Source organism: Planococcus citri, chromosome 2 (genome assembly GCF_950023065.1).
Source record: "Planococcus citri chromosome 2, ihPlaCitr1.1, whole genome shotgun sequence".
Classification (NCBI taxonomy): Eukaryota; Metazoa; Arthropoda; class Insecta; order Hemiptera; family Pseudococcidae; genus Planococcus; species Planococcus citri.
This window is the reverse complement of record NC_088678.1, coordinates 41,305,081-41,326,487: the sequence shown is the minus strand read 5'-3', so window position 1 is coordinate 41,326,487 and position 21,407 is coordinate 41,305,081. Positions and strand designations below refer to the sequence as shown.

At 34.4% G+C, this 21,407-nt stretch overlaps 4 protein-coding genes and 1 long non-coding RNA gene across 8 annotated transcripts in view; 3 read left to right on the top strand and 2 right to left on the bottom strand.

Annotated features, from left to right (window-relative positions):
- LOC135835800 (uncharacterized) overlaps positions 1–21,407 on the top strand; it is a 467,845-nt gene that overhangs the window by 33,439 nt on the left and 412,999 nt on the right. The window lies entirely within an intron of this gene.
- LOC135835797 (synaptobrevin-like) lies at positions 60–4,248 on the top strand. 3 transcript variants are annotated; one of them, XM_065350225.1, is made up of 6 exons: positions 60–244; positions 3,085–3,181; positions 3,265–3,343; positions 3,431–3,510; positions 3,808–3,859; positions 3,936–4,248. In XM_065350225.1, exons 2-6 carry the CDS (start codon positions 3,092–3,094, stop codon positions 3,953–3,955), a joined length of 321 nt encoding a protein of 106 aa, XP_065206297.1. In that variant the 5' UTR covers positions 60–244; positions 3,085–3,091; the 3' UTR covers positions 3,956–4,248. The 3 variants fall into 3 exon arrangements, with proteins under 3 accessions (XP_065206297.1, XP_065206295.1, XP_065206296.1); XM_065350223.1 differs by lacking the exon at positions 60–244 and adding an exon at positions 458–644; XM_065350224.1 differs by lacking the exon at positions 60–244 and adding an exon at positions 2,536–2,896.
- LOC135835785 (large ribosomal subunit protein eL22-like) lies at positions 5,066–7,296 on the bottom strand. Its single transcript, XM_065350209.1, has 5 exons — positions 7,147–7,296; positions 5,744–6,820; positions 5,487–5,608; positions 5,308–5,413; positions 5,066–5,172 (listed from the first exon to the last, which is right to left on the bottom strand). The coding sequence occupies exons 1-5, from the start codon at positions 7,153–7,155 to the stop codon at positions 5,131–5,133; spliced, it is 1,356 nt and encodes a 451-aa protein (XP_065206281.1). The 5' UTR covers positions 7,156–7,296; the 3' UTR covers positions 5,066–5,130.
- Positions 8,001–15,862, bottom strand: LOC135835783 (paired amphipathic helix protein Sin3b-like). The gene is made up of 3 exons (XM_065350207.1): positions 11,971–15,862; positions 11,571–11,670; positions 8,001–10,083 (listed from the first exon to the last, which is right to left on the bottom strand). The coding sequence occupies exon 1, from the start codon at positions 15,727–15,729 to the stop codon at positions 12,238–12,240; it is 3,492 nt and encodes a 1,163-aa protein (XP_065206279.1). The 5' UTR covers positions 15,730–15,862; the 3' UTR covers positions 8,001–10,083; positions 11,571–11,670; positions 11,971–12,237.
- Positions 19,305–20,941, top strand: kin17 (kin17 DNA and RNA binding protein). The gene is made up of 2 exons (XM_065350214.1): positions 19,305–19,660; positions 19,740–20,941. Exon 2 carries the CDS (start codon positions 19,762–19,764, stop codon positions 20,560–20,562), a length of 801 nt encoding a protein of 266 aa, XP_065206286.1. The 5' UTR covers positions 19,305–19,660; positions 19,740–19,761; the 3' UTR covers positions 20,563–20,941.

Here is a 21,407-nt window from a genome sequence, read left to right as displayed (position 1 = left end):
AAAGACGTTTATTCATAACACAGATTTCATTTCACATTTAGCCATACGTACTTGATCCTTATTTGTAAGATTTTCTAAAATCTCTTGTGTTCGAAAAATTCTCAATTTTTATCGCCGAAGCTACTTAGTTATAATGTTGAAATTTAACGCCGAAGTTGACTCTATACATACGATGAACAAACTTGTTCTGTTGGAATACGTAATTAAAGGCGTCGGGATGACGATTTTCTGCCACGAAGGTTGGGTATGTATCGAATTCAAATCGTTTCAGTAATTTTTAGTTAGATTTTGCTACATGCATAGTATACTACGTGTGTGATGCATAGCCTTGAAAAAATCTCCAATGTTTATTTTCTATATAGATACGTAGCATCGCAAAGAACTAGTTTTAAATCGAACAGGCTTATTAAAATTATCAGCTATTAAAAAATATTTCTCTCGTACTGACAGTTCCTAGTTTTTTAACTGTTGAGGTTTTCAGGGCGTTATGTAAGCTTTATAGATACCGAAAAGCATAGTCTCTATGGGCCACACGATGGATTCAATTCTGTTATAATTATTTCAATAATATATTGATTTTATTTCTAGTGAAATTTTATTGAAATTTGTTTCATTTTAATCGTAATAAACATGAGTAAATCCAGGTACCTACCTACATATATTCTTTACTCCATTAAGTTACGTATTATATAATATGTGTTACAGTACAATAACACTTGTCATTTCTTTGATATAATATGCATGTGCTTTACTTCATTGGTTCATTCCTTCTTTAGTTAATTGTTACTAATTTGGGGTACATATTGCAAATTTATTTTACATTTCATGTTGGTACCTCCTTAACGACTTACCTATGTATATGAATGAAAAATTTTATTAAACAAAGTTATACTTTTGGAATTGAAAAAAAATCAAAAGTGATGATAATAAAAAAATAAATACATAAAAACTTACCTAACATCATTCAGTTACTTAATTTTAAAGTTTTCATGCAGTTACCTCGATCTAAATTCTAAGCTTTTTCACTGATCTTAATCTATGAAAGGAGATCCTGCAAAGGTTTTTAGTATACCTACTTATATTTTAATGAAATTGAATTTTTTTGATATAACATCAGTTTCTGTTCGGAAGTGAGTGTAAGTAGTTTTTTTTTATCCTGCAGCAAAATTTGAAAAGATAGAATCTGCTTGATTTTGGAGAACATTTATTATGGTTGAGCTTATCTTCAAATATTATTTTCTTAAAAGCTAAGTAAATCATTCACCAATATTGTAGAAGTTATGGTCAATCGGCCAATCGTAATCTAACTATAAAGATACCTACAAACCATTAAAATCATCGAAAAGTATATAGCTACTCCGGTCACTCACATTAAAGCAGATTAGTTTCGACCTTTTTTTTCCACGATACGTTTTGTAATTGATCATACAGTATCTGCCCATTTCAAATATTTTGCACTCTGATACAACATATTATGTAGATATTTTGAATTGATAAAAAAAAAAATATGAAAATTTTGTTACCTAGGTATTTAAAAGGTGAAGGATGAAGTACCTACTTTCAACTTTGGTATGTACTTTCAATTTGAGGATCCTATTTGTTTAGGTAGTTGGAGATCTATTAGACATGATTTATTTTTTTTTTTAATGATGAATTCAATTCCTGTTATTTAAAATAATTTTTTTATAAAAATAAAATTTATAAAATTATAATGAACAAAAATGAACTAATAAATTTATACCTACTCGATTTGAATTTCAATCTACGCTAGACATTTGCTTATTAGTAATTTTGTATTCCAAATTTCCAATTTCTTTTGAAAATGATATAGACTACCTAGCGAATTTTCCATATTCGTTGTTTCACGTGTAAGTGACTCATTTCAGCTCAAAATCTTCTTTTTAGAAAAGAACATGTGATAAATTGAAGGACAGGGACAGAGAAGTACTTAACATAGTATTACAAATTCAACTTACTAGCTATTAGCTGTAGCTCATTGCCCTCATACCTTGGTTGCTGCTGGTTGTCTGGTTGTTCTCAGCCTCAGACCTCGGTTCAGTAGGTTCAGTCATTAGATTGGCTGTTGACTGAATGAGTAACAGAAATTTTGTATCACTATCTAACTCTACGGTCTCTACGTAACAGAATGAAGTACTGTACAGTGTACATACACTGTCATTTCCGCCTACATCAGTACGTAATTCTCTAAATTAGGTAGTTGCATGTGCCCAAGCCTAGCCTAGAAGCGAAGATAGGTAAATTGAAAATCCCAATCTGACTTCTTTCAGTTATTAATTTGTTCATTTCATTCCGTAGTTGATCTGAATTTGTTACGATCATTCAATTTTCTCACCTCGGCTCTATCATTACTTGTATGACGGTATGAATGACGTATGATCATGAAGATGATCTCAACAGCTCAACCTTCCTTTGTCATCGTAAATAATTATTCGTCATTCTCATTTATTTAGCAACAAAAAAAACTACTTACGCTCTCTACACTTTGAAATGTAAACTACATATTTCATAAAATTTTTAGCATTGAACTACCTGTTTGGCTTTGCTCTCGCTGTGGCTATTTCATTTTCTCCTTTTCTGCTGTTTTTCTACCGAAATATCATACGTTTTCGGATGATTTTTTATTCCATTCGAGAGATAATGAGAAGAATTTTTATTACAATCTAATTATCGGGCATTTGTTTCAATGAAAAAATTATGATAACAGTAATCGTGTGACGTCGATGTTTCGTGGATGCGTCTAATTAATCAGCAGCTTCAACCGTTGTTAAATTTGTTTAGTGTTTATCAATAGTTCAATATTAGGTATAGTAGTGTTTCAAGTACGTGTGATACATAAAACAACTTTACAGAGAACCATACTGTGAGATATTATAAGGTAAAGTAACGATTGATTCTGAAAAATCATGAAATTTGCGTACACATAATCGCGTTATTATCACACTAAACTGTCATACGTTGGGGTTGAGTAACGTTACTTTTTACTTGTTGCACATTACACCTACTTTGTTTGATACAATGTTGCCTTAACATACAGTATATTAACTCGAATGTTATCTGTTTCAGGGCTAAAATGGACGGTGCAGGAAATTCGCAAAATGGACCGGGTGGCAGCTCGAAACCTAAGAATAAATTACATGAAACGCAAGCTCAAGTCGATGAAGTATGATATTATCATAGTCCTTTTGACGTTACTCGAATTTGTAGCGTTATATTAATTTTATAATATTCATTATTGAACTTCAGGTCGTTGGTATCATGCGAGTCAATGTGGAGAAGGTTTTGGAACGAGACTCGAAGCTTTCGGAACTTGATAATCGAGCAGGTAATGATGAATAATGAGAAATGGATATATATCAGATAATCGTTGTTTTAATCGGAATTACATTTATTCATTTTTTCTGCGTAATAGATGCTTTGCAAATGGGCGCATCGCAGTTTGAGTCACAGGCAGGAAAATTGAAAAGAAAAATGTGGTGGAAAAATATAAAAGTAAGTTATCAAATGGTTCGTGTGTTTATGGATTAGCCCACCAAGTATCCGTCTATTCTTACGAAATAGATTTTTGTTTTCTTTGAATATTATGAAAATTTCGAAACTCGAATGGTTTTTCGTTATTGATTTGATCGATTTCGAAACGATTCTTTTATCAATACTTCATTGTAATGTATCGTCCTTTGTTAAAGTATGAGTGGATGGTACTTTATAATAGAATAGTAAAAATTGTGAGTCACATTTCATTTTCTGAAGTAAAATTTTGAACTTGACTCATTCTACTTCTTGTTACAGATGATGATCATTTTGGGTTCGATTGGAGCAGTTATACTGATACTGATTTTATGTAAGTATTCTAATTCGTATTTTTTACGACTAAATAAATTCCTGACTGGTATTTATATTATTTGGTGATGTTTCAGATACCGCATTTTCGAACTAGCGTAATGATTCGAGTAATGTGTAATATTGTTCTTCCGACGTTCAACGAACGAGTTTAAAAAATTGTGTTATTATTGCTTGTTGAATTACATGAATTTTTTTAAATAATTATTATACGAATTATTTATTTTTATTTTTTACTTAAGTTGTTTCACTCTTTTAAATGGGTATTGTTAGATTTAATGTGAATTAAAAATTTATTAATTTTGTAAATTATTGGTAATCATTGCTATACCTATACCTTAACATAATTATCATCGTATTAAAATAATAAATGTTTTCACGTATATTGCACTCAATTTTTTTCTTTTAAAAATATATTTTTTGTGTTGATTTTTTATTTCAGCTGAAATTTATCTCTACTAGTTTAATATATTTATTCGTAAAAAAAATAGATGAGATAGTTAATTCAAAACGTACCGAACTTTCGACGAAATGTGTTGAATTATTTCGCAAGTTGAAACCAAGTTCGAAGTTCAATATTGTAAGATGATTTCGTGAAGATTAACAAATTATTTCACAACTCAACATCAAAATATGATTCATCGACGATTAACTATAATATTCTATTGAAACGCTTAAAAATGAGACTTAAATTAATTTACACTAGTTAGAAAACTAGAGGGTTGAAAGAACGTAAATGCTGATGCATCATATTTGTATTTAATTCGATGTACCTTCTCAATAGCAGTACTAACAGCAATCAACGAATATTTTTTATCGCTTCTTTCACTAATGAAAAGTAAACGGATTTACACTCGTTTAAAAACCTAAAAGTTGAAAAGGGATAAATTTCGAAGCGACGAATCATCCGTACTGTAGCAGGATTCAATTTCTATGTACAATCAAAACAAATGACCATCATTTCCACGTTCAATCAATAATGCCTAATTTGAAAACGTTGAGAGGTAAAATTATCAACACATCTCCAGGTTTAGGCCGATTATATTTCGCAATGACATTCGAGTTTCCTAGGGTAATTAATTCGAAGAAATTCATCCTAAATCAAAAGAGCATCTCACTTCAGTTATTTCAGCATTCGGAACACGACCGTATGATTACTCAAAATTCATTCCTACATTGAAAAGTATTTAAAAATCGAATTCAAAAGTTGTCAAATAACTTTTAATTAACGTTATTATATAAAATTTACATAAAATGTTGCTCATCATTAAATTAATCGTTCTCTTCTTCGTCTTCTTCATCTTGATTATTAATCTGAAAAAAAGTGAAAACAAACGAAATGTAAGTATAATTGTAACAAAGATGAAATCAAAACAAAAAACCGAAAACCAAACACAAACAGGGCAATAAAAACAAACGGAGAGAAATTTGAAAAATTAAAATAATTACTTGGAAGTAACGAAGCTCGTACGATTCTTTATCGCTTGCGACTACTCTCAACCAGTCTCTTAAATTATTTTTCTTCAAATATTTTTTCGTAAGATATTTAAGATACCTGTTGAAATAGAAACCAAGTTAGTTAAACTGAAAACAATAGAGTTGGATAGTATCATTGGATTATAAATTACCTTTTCGACATGGGAACTTCGACATTGACGTATATTTTCGTTTTGGTTTTTTCAATAGTTAGCACATTTCCAAAGTTTTTCGTTTTACCATTAACTTTTATCCTTTCTGTTAAGAAGTTTTCCTGCAATAGACAAAAATCGAACAAAACACATTAATAACATAGCACGAGTACATAGAAACACAACCACAATAATCATACGTTTCTTATCGAGAATTTAGTAAAAAAAATTATTCAAAAATAATAACGATAACTTACGAAATTATTAATATCCATGATGGCATCTTCAACGGGATGGGTGCAATCGACTCCGAATCTGAGAGTAACCTTCTTCTTTTTAAGGCCTTTACCTCGCAATTGAGTTTTCGCTTTCGAAATACCAGATGGACTAACTTTTTTCGGTTGAGCTGCTTTTTGAGCAGGTTTTTTGACGGCGGTAGCGGGTTTCTTAGCAGCGGCTTGAGCTGGTGCTGGTTTTTTGGCGGCCGGAGCTCCAGGAGCAGGGGCAGCAGCGGGTTTCTTCTGAGCAGCAGGTTGAGCCGGAGTAGCGGCGGGTTTTTTGCCAGCTTGGGCGGGAGCAGCTTTAGAATCTTGGGCTTTTTTGGCGGAAGCCGCAGCAGGTTGAGCTTTCTGTTTCTTACTCGGTTCTTCTTTCTTAGCAGGCTGAGCGGGTTCGCTTTTTCGTTTTTTGGCATCAGCAGAAGCTGGAGCAGCAGCCGGTGCCTTTTTCTGAGCCTGACCTTTAGCGTCTTTAGCCGGTTGAGCCGCCGGTTTCTTCTCATCTTTCTTGGCCGGAGCTGCGTCAGCTTTACGTTTTTGGGCCTGAGCAGGTTCTTTCACGGACTGTTTAGCGGGCGCTTCTTTTTTCGCTTTGGCCGGTTCTTGTTTAGGTTTCTTATCTTGAGCGGATTTGGCTCCCTGCGCGTCAGCTTTCTTACCTTTCGGTGCATCTTGAGGTTTCTTTTCCTCCTTCACGGGCCCTTTCTTGGCAGCAGCGGGTTTGACAGCTTCGGGTTGGGCCTTCTTCTTAGCATCACCGGCGGCTTGTTTTTGAGGCTGTTCCTTCTTTTGGCCTTGTTGAGGAGCAGCTTGTTTGCCTTTCGGAGGCTGAGCCTGGGCACCGCCGGCTTGAGGTTTTTTCGCTGGTTCGGCTGCTTTGGCGGGCTGTTGCGCTTTCTTAGCGCCTGCTGGTGGTTGATTCTCCTTTTTGGGACCTTCGGCTGCGGGAGCTTTCTTCTTACCAGCGTCGGACTGTTTGGCAGCTCCGCCTGCTGCTGGTTTAGCACCTGGAGTCGGCTTCTTACCAGCGTCCTTCTGTTGTCCTTTTTTGTCACCCTGCAACATCACAAATACGATATTAGAAGATAAAATAAGAAAACGTAACACGACGTGAACCGATCATCAATACTCAAAAACCGAACACTACGATGATACTACGCGAGTTATGATACACCTATTAACACGCATCAATTATCATAACATTTGAGCGTAAAACTGTAATAAATGTATCACTGAAATTGAGAAGAAACACGAAATAAAAATACGAAATCACACATGCCGGATTAACACATAGATAACACGTGAATATAGTAACACAGAGGGAACTACAAATTCAATATCAAAATCAATATATAGCAACTTGATATATTAAAATTACTCACCGGAGCCATGATACGTAACGTTGGAAATGTTCTACCTAATTTTTTTATAAAATAATTTTTAAAATCGGAAAGATGGCAATATTACATATTAGGTTGGAAAAAAAAGAAAAGCAAAGCTTTTAACACGTTTCATGCTAGAGACCGACAGCAATCGATGGGTACCGCAGTTGCCAAATTTATTTTTCTATCAAAAGTGTCAGAAAAGTATTCCAACAAAAAACTGAAAAAATTACCTACACCAACATTTTTTTCGCCTATTTGAATTTTTTTTTTTTTTATTTAGTCTTTCATTTTCAATCAAATTAATTCAAAATTCAAAAATTCAAAAATAAATGATTTTTATTTTTTATGCTCTTGTTTTTTAGAAATAAATCCGAACTCTGAAATCATAGTTAATAAAGCACTCGAAGAGAGACAATACATTACCTTGGTTGTTAGTTTTTACTTGTTTTCACGTTACGTCCACATTCATTTTAGAAATTGATGCGTTTTTCTAAATTTTAAATTTTCACATTTTATGATTTTACAATCATTTTTTTCTCGATGTTTTTTCACTTTTTTGATTTTTTCCCATTCGCCTGAGAAAATCTGAAATCAAATGCCACCCGCTACCCTACAGGCTACAGGCTCCAGGCTCCATCCCAAATTCAAATCACTGCTAAGTATAAATAAAATATCATAAATTTGAATGAATTCAGCAAATTTTAAATGTTTTAAAGTAGCCCAGGTATAATTACAATTGGGAAAAACGTTTATGATTACATTAAGTAAGTATATGATAAAAAGTTGAAGATCAGCATTTTTCACAAATCCATAAATTCACCATCCCATCTGAAAAAAATTCTTCAAGCAAATCAATAATCACAAAATCTTTATTAACACATAACGACGATTATTTTCATCTCCTAATCGATCATTTAAAAAAGTCAACTGTCGTAGGATTTGTCTTACTGTTAAATATTTACTTATTAGATAAAAATTTGATTTTCTTCAACGGCAATTCTTCGAGAACATATTAATAGATAATTTATTAATAAGTATGAATTATTCAAAGTTTATTGCAATGATATGTAAGACTGTAAGAGTAATTTCATTTTTATTGGCACCATCAATTTAAATTCAACCCAAATATCTAAAATGAACGTACTCTTAATTCAGGTCTTAAATTTTCTAATATTTTGCACGTGAAATAATTTCTCAAGTATTGAATTTCAAAATTTGAACCAAGTAAAAAATGAACACATGATTTCATCAACTCGTGATGGAAATTTTTTTCTGAAATATGTTCATTCGTAATTCAAGAGTAATGAACATGATCACAGTCAAAATATGTCATAAAATTTGAAATAGGTAATGCGAATGACGCACAATACAAAACAGCTAGGGACAAAAACAAATTTTGACATTTTATCAAGGATTTTGACTATGATCATTTTTACTTTCACAAGAGAAGCTTCAGTTTAGGACAATAATAATGAAGTATCTCACCTCAACATATTACATAAAAATTCAAAATAAAAACGGTAACAAAATAATTATTTTCAATTAATATATTTCTATAATTAAAATAAATATTTAACAGAATCATTACTTCATGTATACATTGTTAAAATTTTTAAATGGAAGCTTCATAAAAACGCTCAGAATCTACATTCCTAAGAAAAAATTTCAATTACATGAAAAAAGAGAAAATTTAAGTTACAAAATTAAAATTAGAAAAAAAATACAATTTAAATAATGATGCTACAATTATTACCAACATGAAAAATAATCAACGAAAATGAATCGTCATCTAGAAATGTTTTTAAATTTCTTCAAATTTAAATACAGACAGTGATTATGAAAATTGTCTATTTTAAAAAAAGTGACATATTTGAAGAAAAAACTATCCGCAAAAATTAAACATTAGAAGTAACTTTACAAAACCTTATAAAATAACATACGAGTTATGGTAAAAAGGATCTCAAAAAGTATTCTAAAAAAACATCACATTTAGTTTCGGAATTTTCAAGAATTTCAACGAACAATCCTTAACAAAGTTTTTTTAACATATAACATAAATCTCAATACACATATTATACAAATATACTTTTTTTTTCTTCGCTATATATAGGTGCTATTAACAACACATTATATGCTAATAAATAACTTTGTCCATATACACAGTTTTTTTTATGCCTTTTGTAAAATTTTTTAAAACAAATTACACATTAATTAAACTTTTTAAGATCCTCCGAGGAACCAATCGAATCTAGAAGGGAATATCTTCGTAAGCGATAACAGTTCAAATGAAATAATAATTTTAATCAAATAAATATACATTTCTTACAAATGATTGACAAAATAATATAAATTAAGAGACAAAATACAACATAAGCGATTGCAAACAAGGTACAAAAAATATGTTGACTAATTTATCTACATTTTTTCAAGTAAAATGTACATCTTATATTATGCAACAGGCGCGGATTCGACGATTAGTAATGCAGCTGGTTTATTAGCAAAGAATTACTTCTCAAAAAAAGAAAATGATGAAAATGAGAAGCATTTGTGCTTAAAACAATGATCTCCAATGTCTGAACAATTCAACGTTAAGAAGATGGTTCGATCAGAAGGCACGATACTTGACAAAATACATGATAATTTCGTTCTTTTTAATTTTACCCGAATCTGCGACCTATTAATAGTTGGTCATTCAATAAATATTATTTGTTCTTCAGTAAATTAAAACATCATAAACATTTCCGTATTGTTTTAAACTACATAACGTACAAACGAATACGTAGCTTCGGAGCAATCGCCTAATTAATTACTAATAATATAATAAAATTTCATTCCGCATATTTCGCCTTAATGACTTCGCAGTAATTACCGTATTTTCGGATTTTACAATTTCAACCACGAGAATCAATCAGCAGTAGCAGAAGTGTTCTGAATCTGAAATAAACAGGTATAATTAATAAATTGAATTAAGCGTACATAAATTAGCATGGTAAATATTTTTTGACGTTACTAATAATATATATTTTCTAGCAATTTATTAAAACTAGAAAGTTACGATAATAGTTGAGAATACAAAATATTCGTATCCTCTTCATCATTGTCGAGTAGGAGCGTAATATTTGTATGACCTTCTTTACAACACGCGCCAAATACCACAAGTTTCATCGATCAGGTTTTACTATGAGCGCCAAATTTTCAAGCTAGATTTTCACAAGCACACCGACAGACCGACACGTGTTCGGGAGTATTATTTTGTTTCGCTCGTGTAAACTTTTGCAAACGCAAAGAATCGAAGAGATTAAGTTTTTTATGAGAATTTTTCATCAAGTTTCATATATATTTTGCTTCAATTTTCTTGGATGGTGTTTCATTTTTAATTATTATACATCACATTAACTTGCAAAAAAGATTTTTCGTTTGAAAAGTAGATAAAATATCCGAAAGTGAAAATTTTAAGCATTTTCACAGAATTTAGCATGGCTTCTTCAATGTATATATTTTCTGAGGACGCGTTTCCCGATTAGTGAGCATTTTTTCAGGTTTTTATTCCTCTTTTTCTCATCAATGAGGTTCCAACATTTGGGAATACTTTACAGATTTTTAGCCTCATTTTTAATTAAAAAGTCAAAACAAAACGTCGAAAATAAAAAACAAGATTATGGAAAACTTTATCACACCTCTTAACATTTGATGAATGGTGAGATGAGAACAGTGTGCATTCGTGCAATCTTCAAGAAGAAAGAGAATTATAAGGGAGAGAAGATGATTGTAAAAATACAAATTTCAAAAAATTGTAAACGGAACATTTGAAAAATATCACAATAAGTGTCCATCAGATTGTGAAAATAAATGTTGATAACATATGAAAATTCCGCAAAGCATAGGTTTTCAATCTATACATTTTTTAAATGGAAAATTCTTCGCTTAAAATGACTTTCGGGACGAATTCTCAATTTTCTTTTTTTGACCTACGATTCAGAACCTCAATTTTTAAAATTTCATTGTTTTTTGATCCTGCACAGCGACTGTACAAATTCTGATTTACAAATTACAACTCATAATAGTAATTTGTAAAAAAAGAGTCATCTGATTTTTTTTTTTATTCAACGAATAAAAACGAAACATTTTCAAGTGACATAATTTTCGCTTTCAAAAATGCCGCAAAATCTGAGACTTAGCTTAAAATGTTTAAACTATGCGTGAAAAATTTCAAATGAAGGTATAACATAGACAGAAAAATGCATTAAACCTAGAAATAGACAAATCATGGGATTTTACAGGGAACTTTGAAAAATCCGAGAAATATTCGTCGAGCAATAATATTAACGAGCTTCATGTAAAAAATTCTGAATATATGTATCAATTGTTAATCCTATTAGCTAATGTGTAAATTATTCGTAATATAAAATTGTGAACCTTACTTTTTAATTTCTTCAGTGGCTTCAATTTGATTTAAATAAGGTTACCGATAAATGAAATTTCCCATCAGAGGCAGGTATTTGACATAATATATTACAAAATCTGAAAAAATAATGAAAAGCAACATAAATTTTAATTAAATTCTGAAAAAGTACAATAAAATATTAAAATACAAAAAATATTACTAAGCCCAAATACGATAATGTGTTTATTCCACAAGAGATAGTAATTGTTGATTTATTCCTTAGAAAAAAAAAGTCATTTTGTAATATTTTATCGAAGATAGAATTAGTTTCCAGCCAAAACCTTCCCATCCAAAATAAAAACAATTTTTCATTAATGAAGTAATTTTTTGAAAAACCAGAAAAAAATTACAGATAAATAATCAAGTAGACTACTCACTTGTTGATATGATGACGAACAGCGATGACCAAATACATGAAGGCATTGAAAAAATTATAGTATTTCGATGAACGAGTTCAACGCGCGCGAACAACAATATTTACAAGTTTAAAAAAAAAACGAAGAAGAAGAGAAGAAAGTAATACGACGAATGTACAAGTAAAAAAAAGAAAGAGAAAAGACTCAACAGGAGGAGGAAAAATGCTCAAAATATTCACAACCACGTAAAGACCAACATTAACAAAGAAAACGACGAAAAAGTTCTAACTATTTGAACGTCTCGGAACGATTTTCGTTTTCTTGGAAATTATTCCACTTTTCGTTCTCCTGATTATCTTCGTTATCACCGTCGGTATCCAAGCATTCGATGGTGATTTTGCAGTCGATTTTATAGATGAATATTTTAAAACAGGATTCCATGGACATGGACTCGATCTTCTTTTGGTAATTGGCTTCGGCGGTGGTTCTTTGGTAAGCGGTAATGCAGGGTCCTCCGGTGCCTTTTTTCTTACTTTCTTTTATGTACAAATCGTAGCAATCTTGGCAAGTTTCGTCGGTTACTAGATATTGCAGTTGTCGAACGGCGTGCGAGACGACTTTGTCTAAGGTAAATGCGACGTAAGCGTGTATACCGAACATTTCTCGCAGAGTGTCTTCGTATGTGTTCGAATCCATGTTACCGTCTAGGACATTTTTCACCATATCTAACATGGCCGTATAGTACTCTTCTACTTCGATTTCTGGTTTCGGTTTCAGTCTCAGCGATATGGCGGTCGATTCTTTACGATTCTCTTTGCCGCTGGATTCTTGTTTAGCTATGATATTAGCTTTCTCGTACATTTTTGATAATCTGTCGCAAAGTATTTGATGAAGTCGCAGAAATAGGTACCAGTGATTATCGGCGAAAAATAACGTGTAGTATTCGTCCGGATGACAGGATACGGCGTGAAATGGTATTTTTACATTTTCGGCGTTTATGTCATTTTTGTCGACGGACGTAGGAGTTTTGACGGGATCTTCTTCTTTATCCAGTTCTTCTGTCGGCGAGGCTTTCTTGAGCGTTTTCTCTTCCAACTCTTCTCGTTCGTCGTCACTGAGTTCTTGTCTGGGATGATGGAACAAGTCTGGTATGAATTGTCTGATTAACAGTTTGATTTTCTGCTTATCCTCTTTGTGTATACCAGTTTGACGTTTAACGTGATGTATGAGCAAATTGGCGGCATCGTCTAAGACGCTCTTGTCTCTATACGGTAGTACCATATGAGGTCCGCTAGCTGGCGGCGTGTTTTCGTCGGCGTGCTCGTGCCTATCGTCAAATAACGCTTCGATTTCGTTCATGAGTGATTTCGAGCGTAAATACTTCATGTCGTTTTGTTTGAAATTCATACCTTGGTGATCCAGCGATTTCAGGTAGAATTTCTCGTTTTGTTCGCGCCATATTTTATTGAAACCTTTTTGCGCTTCTCGCCATTCTTCTTCTTTAGCTTTGAGTCGTTTAAGTACGACTGGAATTGCAGCAGCTGGATTCTTTTTCAGGCCTTCGATAATATCTTGAGCTTTATCGCCGTATATACGTTTGATGGCGCGCTGATGTATGGACGGCGACGTACCACCCAGACAATCGTCTAATCTATACTTGGCTATTTCTTCGGGCGACAATCTGCTCAACTTCTTCTGCACGCCGTCAAAAACACGCACGGTGGCGGCGTTTGTTTCGATCACAACGTCTAATTCGAATCGTTCGTCCTCGCAACGATAAATATACTCTTCGTACTGGGTTTTACGCGACGATACGAAAGTCGAGTCTTCGGACCAGGTAGGAAACGATACCCACGTATCGTTTAGCACTTCTCTGCATAGATCAGTTCGTCCGCTGCATTTGGGCGGATCGAAATGCTCCGGAACGGCACAGTAACTGGCGCCGATACGTTTACACGTACTGTAATCGATATCTATGCAGTTTTCTGAACGAACAGCGTTATTGTGTACTTGATCGAGAAAAGAATGTTGTACTTGGTTGGAAGTTTTCTGCTCTTCTTTGTAATTATTGGTCGTCGGTACTGGTGGCGCATCCGTCTGTCCGATGAACTCCTTGAACCACCTTAATAACTCCGGATGAGAGTTTAAAAACGGCGTGGTCAGTTGCAGAAGCTCGCTTTCGTTAATTATTTCGTTATTGAAGATCATCAAGCAGCGCAGAAAATTTCGGTACATTTCGTTATTATGGATGGTTTTGCGAATACGGTCGAAAAAGGCGAAATCGTTCAAAGTACCATATTTACCGGCTTCGGTTACTGAGACGTCGCGCAGCGAAGACGGAGATTTGTGTTTCTTAACGACGGGCTGCATCGAAGAGACGCTCGAATGGCTATTCGACATCGATGACGATCTTTTCAGCAAACCGGAGTTGGTGGTTGACGTGACCGACGGTACGGTATTGTTATTCGTAAACTTGGTACTATTGCTAGACGTACAATTGTTACTCACGACAGTGTTGTTGAAAGATGGTTTCGCGTTTACCGGCGGTTTACGCGAATTGAACGAATGATCGTTATTTTTCATGTTGAACGTAGACTGATGGGACGACGCATCGGGTAAAAACTGTCCGAATTCGGCCAATAAATCTTCTTGGTTTTCGAATAGTTTCGCGACTTGCGAATAGACCTCGGTTTCGGTGAGAGTTTTACCGGAACCGGGACAAGTGACTTGATTCTCTTTCAAATTTCGTTGCTCTTTTTGATACGTATGTAATATTTCCAGAAAACGTTTATACTTATCGGGCTGACCTTGGAATCGATTTTTAATCTTGTTTACATAGTTGATTGCGTGATTGAATTCGACTGGCTGATTTTGCGGTACGGGTTGATTGGCCATACCGGATTCGACTTGTATTAAAGCCTGCGTTACGGCTTGATGAGCTTGATTTTGATTAAACTTAGGCGACGGAATGGAGTTAGTCGGAGCGACATTATTCGGCGTGGTTTGCACGTTATTATTGGTAACCGAGTTCGGTATAGGTATAGATGATCCGTTACCGCCACTGCTACCACTGCCGGACGTAATAGTAATCGGTGCACTCAACACAGGCGTTACTATCGACAACGTGCTACCAGTTAACAATGGACTCGCTGTAGTCGTAACAGTCGATGTGATATTCGATACGGTAGAAGTGTGCAATACAGTATGCGTAGACGGTACCAGAGTAGAAGTTGAAGAAGATGGGCTTTGTATGCTTACCGACACTTGGAATGAATAACCGCCGGAATCGCTGGACTGTACTTCGATCTTGTAGCCAGGAGGTAGGAATGTATTGAAACCTACGATCAACTCCGGATGTCCTTTGAATAAGTTCGAGACTCTCGTTATAACTCCGGGCGTATCGATACTTTGCGATTTGAATTCTTTCATAATATCGAGGAAGTCATTGTAGACTTGAGGTTGGCTGCCGAACTTGTACTTCACTTGGTCCAAATACGATAACGCGTCTTCTACTTTTAACCTTTGAAAATTCTGCGATGATTGCTGACCTGTATTCGACGGTACAACGCTGGCGTGCATTTTGTTGCGGATTGGTGGCAATGAATGCTGCAAAGGTACACCATGAATTCCGGAGTGGACTGGCGATGAACCAACGGGAATCACGTTTGGATTAGTATTTTTCTCGTGTCCCGTCAACGTAGGCATTAAAGACGAAAAATTAAGCAGGGGCGACGTTGAGTCGACTGAATACTGCGTCGCGGTATTTCCTAACTGAGGCATTTAAGTTATATCAACACTTAGGTCAACCAAATACTCAAATTAAAATTCCACATTTGTGTAAAAAAGTAAAAACACATTAATACCGTAAACAGTAAACAAACTTAAACAACAATCGAACATCTTGACTAGCTTTGGCAGACGAGAAGAATTGATACCACGGATTGGGTGGGGAGGGTAAAATCGCTAACACGCTACACTGTTGCCAAAGATTAACGGAACAATGCGCCATTCTCATTGGTGGAAAAAAGAATTTTGTAATTTTTCTGTGTCGGTGTGGTCGGTGGCAACACCACCTATAGTAAAAGGCCTGGGCGCACAAAAAGGGCAACGTCGCAAGGAGGCTGAGACTTACATGGTGTCTTATGGGAAAAGCACCGTTTTCTTGTTTTTCGCGAATTTTTCAAAATTTTGAATGGGCACATGGGTGTTTAAGGCATGAAAAATGATCTATTTTTTACGCTCTACAACGTCATCTTTCATTTGAAGCTCTAGCACTCATCAATCAAAAGATATGAAAGCTCAAAGCTCAAAAATCACAAATACCGAACTTTTGAATGAATGTTTCTCAAAATTTTGATCGAGCACATGGGTGTTTGAAACATGAAAAATAATCTACGTTTCACGCTCTACAATTTGGTTTTTTCCCGAAAGCTCTAGCATCAATAGATCAAAAGTTAGAAAAAAGCTCAACTTTGAACTTACACAACTTTTGATCTATTGATGCTAGAGCTTTCGGGAAAAAACCAAATTGTAGAGCGTGAAACGTAGATTATTTTTCATGTTTCAAACACCCATGTGCTCGATCAAAATTTTGAGAAACATTCATTCAAAAGTTCGGTATTTGTGATTTTTGAGCTTTGAGCTTTCATATCTTTCGATTGATGAGTGCTAGAGCTTCAAATGAAAGATGACGTTGTAGAGCGTAAAAAATAGATCATTTTTCATGCCTTAAACACCCATGTGCCCATTCAAAATTTTGAAAAATCCGCGAAAAACAAGAAAACGGTGCTTTTCCCATAGTACACCATGTAAGTCTCAGCCTCCTTGCGACGTTGCCACCTTCGAGAACTTTTTCTGCGCCCAGGCCTTTTACTATAGGTGGTGTTGTCGGTGGTGGCAGTCGAACATTGTCGAATGAAGTCGGACTGGCGCAATTTCTAAATGCGCGCGCATCTGAAACATATGATGGATAATGAAACGCGAAAAACAAAAAAGCCAGCGGATGCGGATGAGCGCCGAGCAAAGCCAACATGCAAGCAGCAAGTGAGCAGCAATTGTACGCGGAAAGAGCAAGGTGTTCGGAAACGTATTCGATTTTGATAAAATTCGAGTATGTTACGAGTACGAGATACACCAGCTTCAGCACTTGGCAGAAAAAAAGTCGACGGAGTTCTCTCATTTCGAAGGCATGACTGGTGTGAACTGTGAAGTAGGGATGCAAACTTTCCAGAAATTTACCTATATTTTGGAAATTTGCGAAAACTTTCCAGAGGTACTAATTTTGAAAAAATGTCAGTTTGAAAAATGAAAATGTAATTTGGTTAACTACAACTAAAAAATTTCCAATCATTTACAAATTTTGAAATTCTCCTTCATTTTAAACAATTTAATTTTTGTTAATACCTACTGTATAGTGTATATACAATTTTCCAGCCGTTTACAAAAACTTCTCTTCTTTGAAAGTTTCCAGAATTTCCAAAAACTTTGGCTAGAAAATTGCCTATCATCTCTATGAAGTATGAAAGATGTTTTTTCGAACAAAAATCACTGATACATTGGCATAAAAAAATCTATAAAACCCATTCGGAAAAATTAAACGACGATTTTTTCGTAAGTGTTCGAACATTTCCGAACCAACTCGCTCATTCCGCGTAAAATTTGCTGCTAGCATGCATGAGAATCTACAATAATGAATGACGAAAATTCTACGTATGTCCCACTTACACTACGCCACTACGCGTTAACTTTCAATACAAAAAATAGCGCACGTAATGATCGTATTGTTTGAAGCCTAGGATCTATAACTATAATTTTCAATCGATTCATGATCTTATTGGATCATTTTGATCACAAAAAAAAAATGACATAACTAAGAAAATATTTTCATGAGTACAAAATCGAATAATTCAACTATTCCGATACTTACAGCCGAATAATTAAAACATATCTAATAGGTAGGTATTTCATTCCTGTATTACTGCGAATGATGATTCATATCCGGTGGCTGTGGATTTTGTCTCAGGCATCTCATCACACCCTAGTCAGTCAGAGCATAGTGCAAAGAGGCTTTACAATTTCTGGATCGTTGATTGCTTGCTGTAAATTTAGATCAAGAGGGAATTGAAATAACTTGAAATTCAGTTTCATTTTTGTTTTCAAATCTTACATCACTTAATAAGTCAATCTTTTATTTAGGTACCTATTAATATTAAATTTAAAATCTGAATTGCTTTACTACACTTGGTTATTTCTACAACTTGTCCAGTCAAACCTAAGCCAAGTTTTATGTTCAACTCTATCAATAGGCGCAATTTCACAATTCGATCCGTAAATCCATGACCTGTTGAATTACAATTCAGATTAAATGTTTTAGGTACGTACCTATTTAGAAATTACTCGTACGTAAAATGCTACGTGATGCTACCTAAATATTGTGATGTGTATGGTGAACTTTTTTAAAAAAATAGGTACGTAAGGAGATAAAATGGAATGAATAAATAAAATGATGCGCCCGGGATAATCAATTATAGAGATTTGAAAAGTGAAAAACCACACGCACAAACATTTCAGTCAATGACAATTTCTTATAGGCGGGTGTATGTATAATACAATACCTAAAAATATCATTTCAACGTGTACTTGAACCTAAAAGTTTTATTTTCTGACATTTTTCTCATTTAAAAATTCATCTTACTTACCCCAGAAATTCGTTCCAGTTCCTGTATTTGAAATTTTGAATAGACAGACCAGTCGGGCTAAGAGGTATGGAAATACGCCATCTTTGGATATAGATTTCGTAGTTTTGACGGTGATGTGATTTTTTCATTTCAGTCATATAAAGAAATGAAATCAAAAAAATGGTGGGAAAATGTTTATTTTGTGTATTAAAATGAATATGAAGTAAAAAAATAATGTAAATTGGCGGTATTATTAATAAATTGAGTCCTTAAAATTTTTTTTCTATATCCAAAGATGGCGTATTTCCATACCTGGTATTTAGTCGACGAGACAAAAATTATCATCGACCTTTTATTCTCCTCATCTGGACCGCGATTCGAAGGGTTCATTTTGATGCAAACCTCCCAATTTGAGTTTGTAAAGAATGCCTCTGCGCATTGCGCGAACTCGTCTCTTACCTTACCCCACTTACCAAGCGTACGATCATAATCGCGTGTGGAAGGTGGTTATCTCCTTCCACACGCGATCATGATGGATTAGGATCATACGTGTGGTAAGTGGGGTAAGGTAAGAGACGAGTTCGCGCAATGCGCAGAGGCATTCTTTACAAACTCAAATTGGGAGGTTTGCATCAGATATTTGCTTGAATTCCGATTGGAATCGCTGTCCAGATAGGGAATAAAAGGTCGATGAAAATTATTTCTTTTTTTTTAAAAAAAAGAAAAAAGTTGATCATTTTTCGTTTTGTTACTTTTTATGACGTCATGTAGAATAAAACCATTTGAAGCCTTGGATGGGATGCGTAGCTTCGCTTCGCCGTGTATGGTGAATATAGGCCACCAGCAACAACTACTATTCTTGATGATAACAATATTTTTGATTTGATCAAAATTTTTGATTTTTGTTGGAATTTTGCTAAATCTTTGAATTAGCTATCGATTTTTTCTAATTTTGAAGTGTTGTATGTTTCATATTCACAGTATAACCTGAACTCAAAGAAATACTCAAGGTTGGATAACATTTTCCTCTATTGGTAAGTGTCTCCATTTGAGATATTGAACACTCCTTACGCTCGCCTCTTTACTAAACACTGATACATTTACGTTTTATAGAGCTACCATCCTATAAGCAAAAATGGGAAAGCACGAAGTTTGTACTCCTAAATTCATTGCGAATAAAATCAAAGCTAAAGGACTTCAGAAACTACGTTGGTTTTGTCAGATGTGCGAAAAACAATGTCGAGACGAGAACGGTTTCAAATGTCATACCATGTCCGAATCGCATCAACGACAACTACTACTCTTCGCCGACAGCCCTGGTCGTTTTATGAGTGAATTTTCTCGACAGTTCGAGCGCGATTTCTTGGAGCTACTCCGTCATCGTTTTGGTACGAAAAGAGTGTTAGCTAACAAAGTATATCAGGAATATATTACCGACCGAAAACATCTCCATATGAACGCCACTCATTGGGAAACGTTGACTGATTTTGTTAAATATTTGGGACGAGAAGGGAAGGCAATCGCCGACGAAACCGAAAAAGGTTGGTTCATCACCTATGTAGACCGAAGTCCTGAAAACATCCTTGCGCAAGAAGCAAAAAGTAAGCAAGAGAAGTTGAAAAAAGACGACGAAGATCGAATGCAGAAGTTTATTGAGAAACAAATAGAAATAGGAAAGCAGTCTGCGTCTACTTCTACTTCCGAAAGCGCTCCTACCGAACTGATTAAAGCTGAAGATGAAAAAATATCGCTTAAACTGAATTTTAAACCATTTAAGAAGCCGGAGCTGAAATCTGTTCCTAAAGCATTTTTAGGAGAACCAAAAAGGAAAAAACTCAAGACCGATATCAAACCAATGAAGAAACCTGAACAAAGATACATTCCAGAACCGATTTTTGACGAATCAAAACATAAAAAAATGAGATTAAATAAGTGATCATATTTCGTTGATTTGTCTAAAGCACATTATTGCTATGAATAAAGGAATGGTTGTACGTTCAGAAATTGAGTAATACCACTTTGTGCGAAGTTATGTGTAAACTGCAGAAATGACAGAAAGATTTGTGTTTTTGTCCTATAATTTTTTTCTCTACTGTCTCTAGTGTGCAGTTTTATGGATCGTTGGTGTATAGATTCGTGTTTGAGGGGGTTGTTTTAAAAAAAAAATTGTGCTTGCAATATTTTTAAATCAATGTAGGTAATTTATGTAAATGACAAGATTTTTTCGACATCGTCAGCTAAACGATTTTGTTAATCATTACATTTTTTGTAAATTTCTATGTACATAGAACCCGAATAAAAATATTAATTGAGAATGAGATCAAGAATTTATTAATCGTTTTTGAATTTTGTGTTCAACTATGCAAAGAAGGAAGTAGTAGCCCGTAGATGGTTCTCCAGATTCATTCTTCATTCATCTCGACTTCTCAAGGGATATCCAATGCCTATCAAACTAATTAGAAAATGCAAAAATTTGAACGTCGAAGTTACAATTAGTTGGATTCAAATTCCAACATTCTATTCATATTATACATATTTTGTCTTGGGATTCTTCTATTATTACCATTAGTGCGCGGTTATAGTGGAGCGTAGCTACGCGAGATGTTGGCTCGATGCGAAAAATGAATGGTGGTTATAGTGGAGCGACGCTAAGCGACGCAAAAGCTTGCATTATTTTTAGGAGGACAGCGGCAGTGGACGGTAGAAACTAGAAAGCAGGAGCCGGAGGACGTCAATCAGTTTGAACTTTGAAGTTTGAAGGTGAAAATTGAAAATAGAATA